The sequence below is a fragment of the Cariama cristata genome, unplaced genomic scaffold (genome assembly GCF_000690535.1).
Source record: "Cariama cristata isolate BGI_N322 unplaced genomic scaffold, ASM69053v1 scaffold11626, whole genome shotgun sequence".
Lineage (NCBI taxonomy): Eukaryota > Metazoa > Chordata > Aves > Cariamiformes > Cariamidae > Cariama > Cariama cristata.
The window spans coordinates 4039-9376 of record NW_009622801.1 but is presented as its reverse complement, the minus strand read 5'-3'; the positions used below and the strand labels follow the sequence as shown (position 1 = coordinate 9376).

Here is a 5338-nt window from a genome sequence, read left to right as displayed (position 1 = left end):
TATGGCTATTAATCAGCAGTAAGGAGACGAGAGTACCTGACAGAAGACACCCTACTCAAAGCCTTCTTTAAGCACTCAGGGATGACTTTCATCAAGGACTGATCTTTCTTAAACCTCCCAATCTTTTTTCAATCCATTCTTTCTTTGGCCCTCCCTTGTTAAATGTGCTTTTCTAAAGGTTAACTGTGAATGGGTGTTTAAGGTTGAGCAACCTCAACCCAAAGCAAAGACTCGTCAGTGCTGTCTGCACAGGACAAGGGAGGGGTCAAAATTGCCACCGTAGCTTTGCAGAGGAAGATCCATGCATACTACTAGGGAGATCATGGTTGCTCAGTGCTCACATTCATGCCACCATTAATTTATCACCAATTTTTACAAATTTCAACTTAATGACCACAACGAGTCACCTTTAAAGTCTTATCAAAAAGCTGACAGCAAGTCATCCACCAAAAGAACAGAAAACACTACAAAGCAGAGCCTCCAGGAAGATCTCACAACACAACACAGCCTTTCAGGACAACTTTCCTGGCTCCAGCATGGGCGAAGGGCTGGGGACACAAGCCAACAGTCAGGATTTAGGGCTAAGAACCTGAAACTGAGGCACTGCCAAGAGGCAGGAGATGACTCAGCCTTCCAGAAACAGATGGGGTGAGGGAAAAAGGATGACACAAAAGGCAGCCAGACCCATGCCTGAGTCACCGAGAAAATAAGGTGTGAATCAGGAGGGAATTAAAAAAAAAAAAAACAAAACAAAACAAAAATCAACAAAAAAAAGGAGCCTTCATTCAAGATGCTTCTACCAAGGATGGGTGGTAAGAAGATGAGGAGCTGGGACGAGCACATGACACTCCCTCCATTAACCGTTCCTTCAGGAGCAGGGACACACCACAGGAACAGGGAGGGGGAGAAGCCAAGGATGAAGAAACATCTGAGGAACCAGTATACGGGTTTTGTCCTTGCTACAAGACCCAGCAAGTCAGAAAAAGCAACCAGTCACCAGACATGTGGGCAGCCCCTCCAAAGCACCATGTGGGACGGTGGAGAGGACACCACCCCCCGCGGCCCCCAGTCGCTGCTGCTCACCGTGCCCGTTGCAGTAATAGATCCACTTCTCCCTGTTCTGCGTAGGGGTGGTGGACTTTTTCATAATAGCTTTTTCCACAATGGCACTGGGATCTTGCCTGGGTCCCTTCTTCAGAGTCCGTGAGCTCTTTCTGACACTGCAGACCACGATAACCACCAGGACCAGCAGCAGGAAGAGGACGATCATCCATGGCAAGTGTTCGTTGATGTCAAAGTGCTGGTGGACGTTCTGCGGACCTCGCCGGGGGGGCCTGTATGGGACGCTGGACTTCTCACCCCCCACCATCTCCAGCGATGGCCGCTTCTCCAGCGCTTGGCTGGTCTGCTTGTCCCGGTAGCTCTGTGCCTGGCTGGTGGCACCAGAGCCCATGAGGGTCCCACCAGCACTGTCCGTCTCGTTGGCCGAGGTTTCATTGTAGTAGCCTGCCAGCTCCGCCATGCTGCTGGATGCGCGTGGTGCTGGAGAGGGAACAAAATCGGGAACTGAAGAGTTCAGACCTGCAAAAGGAGAGGAGAGCTCAGTGTCACTGCACCAGAGACATGATACGGCATCACATCATGGTCTAAGACCTGCCTGAGCATCTGCCTGGCCAGCAGACAGAAACCCAACGCCGGGTAGCAAGAAAGGGAAGAGGTGAAGTTGAGGTTTGGCTCTGGGAACAGATGGGTACAGTTACAGAGGTAGGTTCAAGGTAAAATTGACCCTTGTTGGTTAAGGCTAGTGGCAGCTCATTTAAAAAAAAAAGTTATTAAAGGCATGTTGTCATACCCCGTTTGTCCCACATTCAGTATTTCTCAGAAAACCTACAACTTTGAGGGAGTTGTTTTCTTCTTCCTTAGTTTTATGAACATTAGTTTTACTGCAATTGTGGAATTTGGTATTTGGGGTAGAAATACAAGACAATTTCGAGGCTTAGTATCTCTCTACCGGGTTTTGTTAAGGAAGCACAAACTTTTTTATCAGCACTGCAAGCAGCTGTGGGTGCATCTACTACAAAATAGGTTTCTGAAGCAACTTAAGCAACCATATTTTCCCCTAACAGCTACTTTCTGTCTTTATCGAGTTTTCTTATCAACCAACAGCTCTCTGGTCCCAGCCACATGCATGACCAAAGCCTGTTGAGAAGAGGAAGGGCTGTTGTGGCAAAAACTAGAGCTTACTATGGAAACTCGGCTTTTGAAGATCAGACCTCAGCCCAGTCGAGCCACAGAGTAGGTGTAACCACCTGTAACCTGATTTTGCCTGACTTGGTTATCAAAACACTCTACCAGGATACAAACAGGGAAAACGCCTGAACTTTTATCTAATTGTGTACAGTTGATTTCAAAGTTCAGGGAACACCCTCCTGTCCTCTCCCAACGTCACATCAAGCTTTGAGACCTAACAAAGGAGAAGCACTGGAAGTTTACCACCGTCAGCACTTCCCTGCTATTGTATTTACCAACTCAGGTGTTCAGGCCATCAAAAGTTGCATTTTTTTTTTTTCCCCCCCATTAAAATGCCCCATCTGAGACACCGCAAGGAAGCTGCTTCCCAGGGAGTGCTGGGCACCACCTCAAATGGAGTCCTACAGCACCACTGCAACCAGCCACAGCTAAAACACCTCCATAAAGACTGTGATGATGTACCATTTCCAATTAAGTGAGAGAATGGGGAATTCAACCAGGTTCTCCCCACTGGTGATAACTAATGGAAATCTTAGAGACTGAAGGGAAAAAAAAAAAAAAAGAAAAAAAAGAGTCACGGGACAGCCTTGGCTCCTGGAGGGATGTTTTGGCAGTGGTTCCCATTCAAGCCAATACACTGGCACAGCACAGGGTCAAATGCAGCAAGGAAAGCATGGGCATGAAAGCAGTGAATCCAACGGGGGAGGAGTCTGATGGAGCAAAGCTCCTCTCCCCTCTGGGTTTTCCTGCTGCATCTCAACTGAGGTTTGCCACAAATGCAAATACTTGTGCCAGCACAACACACAGATGGGAAAAGAGGCTGGGGAACGTGATGTCCTTTCAGTCCAAACAGTAGGACAGCCAGGAGTCCACTCATGACTACAGCCTCAGTGAAAATGTTATTAAATGCGGTTTAACGCAAGTCAGCGCAGCCTGATGCACTCTGGAGCTGCCTTCTCACCAAGAAACAAAAGCACCACCCATGCTTTAGACCAGGCTGCCCTTCAACAGCCTAAAACCAAGCCTGGCTGAGGAAGGAACGCAACTGCATGACCAAAACCACATCTGTGTTTCAGTGGTGGACATTACCTTTGGGAAGTTGAGCGGTTGGTGGAACTTCATAGGGCTCTTCACCTGCTTCAGTGCTTGACGAAATCAAAGACGTGTTTGGAAGAGACGCTAGAGAACCACAGACATTGTCACTCTCCTTCGTCCCTGGCTTGATGACCATCATGTTTTTTCCAAAGCAGTTAGTGTATGTTTTGCACTTCATCACACTAGAAGGCACATCAGAAAAGGTACCGCGAGGGCACGGCTTGCACCTTACGTCTTCCGTCTCGGTTCCTTTCTTGCGGACACCCCAGCCGACCGGGCACACCGTGTAAGGGATGCAGGTATCGTTCATCTGAAATGTACCTGACAGGCAAGTGCACTCGCGGTCAGTCAAGGCAGTACAATGGGTTTTCTCGATCATTGGCAGTTCACAGGGTTTTCTACAAGGGTGGCACCGCTCTATGCCATTCTCGTGCTTAGTAAAGGTCCCATCTGGACAAGGGCTGCACTCTCTTAAGGTACTCTTCGTACAATGTTTAGACACATAGGTTCCTGCGGGACATTTGTCGCAGATCAGCTCTTTGTTGGTTGCACGGTCGAGGTGGCGATACTTGCCAGGGGAGAGGCTGATGGCATTCTGCTCGGAGGTCAGCTTCGGTTGACCATCAGCTGTGCCCAGGAGCATGAGCAGCTGGAAGACAGACAGGCGGTATTAGTCAACAACAGCGTGTGACCGGAGCCCTCTCTGCCGGCGATCCCTTGCAGGATCACAAGGGATGTCCCAAGAGCTGTGGGACCATGGAGATGTTTCTACACCCAGGGGAGAGACCTCAGTGAGGTCGGGGTGGAAGAGAGCCGGTGAAGACAGCAGCACACTCTCCAGACACATCACCAGCTACGATTATAATTCCTTAAATTTGACACCATGCTTCTCGGCGAGACTAAGCATCATTTACACTGCAACCCTGCCAGGGCAGTAAATACTGCTAATTGTGTTTCAGCAGTACGTGCTACCTGGACACCCCAGGAGAATTCAGACCAGCTTTGCATTTCAAAGCTGAGAGGCTCCAGCACGAGCCAGGCGCTTGCTGAGGTGACAAAAAAAAAAAAAAAACCAAAAACCACGGGCAGGCGGCTGCCGGAGTGGAAAAAAAAAAAAAAAAACCAAAAACCACCACATGCAAGTGGCAGCTCTGACCTGTAAAACTTTCCTCCTCTGTATTTGTCAATCCGCACTTGTTCAATAGTTACCTTTCTAAAGAACGCAAACCAGGATGAAATCTGGGCTAGCAGGCGTTACTGGACTATTGCTCAGCCCCTCTGCCCTTCCATGATTTTTTTTATGATCCCGCACAAGCGTATGGTTTGGTGAGACCACAAGGGATGTTCTGCTCTGAGTCTCCGACCACATCTGAACCCACTTTAAACCGGATGCATTAGCAACAGGAGAGAAAACCCAATGCTATTTTTAAGCTCTTTGAGGAGCTCTGCTGTAACTCAGTTCCTCATTGCATCAGATACAGGTAAAAGTCTCCAGTTTTCAGACGGTGAACTGTACCTAGCTGGGCTTGGCTGGATGATGGCTACAAATCCCTACCTACTTCCAGTCCCAGGGCTTTATTCCCTTAATTCCTTTGCATCGAGGCTGCTCCATCCCCAAGAGAAGTTCCATCTACCAAGCAGGACCTCTGCTTCCTCCAGAAGACCTCTGGTCCATGGCTTTAATGTCAGTTATGCCAGCAGAGATAAGATGCCAAGAACAAAAGCTGTAGCAACAGAAAGGCTGACACAACTCATACAGCATGCAAAGCAACAGAAAACACATTTTCAAACAGCCATAGGCTGAGTTGGGAGAGAGAGAGAGGAACAAGCCAACGTTACCTTAAATTTCCAAAGGGGCTTTCCTACACTGAAGGTAAAAAGACCAGAGACCCGAACGCTTTTCAACTGCACAGCCAGGCACATAAATCACTTGGCTCTGTTCTACAAGCTCTCGCCTCTTGCTCTGCTACTTATTCCGGGCTTTCAGCCAACA

At 48.5% G+C, this 5338-nt stretch overlaps 1 protein-coding gene across 1 annotated transcript in view; it reads right to left on the bottom strand.

The window, feature by feature from the left end:
• Nucleotides 1-4003, bottom strand: part of TNFRSF21 (tumor necrosis factor receptor superfamily, member 21) — a 29697-nt gene extending 25694 nt beyond the window's left edge. Inside the window, exons 1-2 of the mRNA XM_009702493.1 lie at nucleotides 3340-4003; nucleotides 1084-1581 (exon numbers count right to left, since the gene is read on the bottom strand). Of these exons, the coding sequence (XP_009700795.1) occupies nucleotides 1084-1581; nucleotides 3340-3988 (1147 nt within the window). The 5' untranslated portion in view covers nucleotides 3989-4003. The remainder of the gene's footprint in view (nucleotides 1-1083; nucleotides 1582-3339) is intronic.
• Between the last annotated feature and the right edge of the window lie 1335 nt (nucleotides 4004-5338).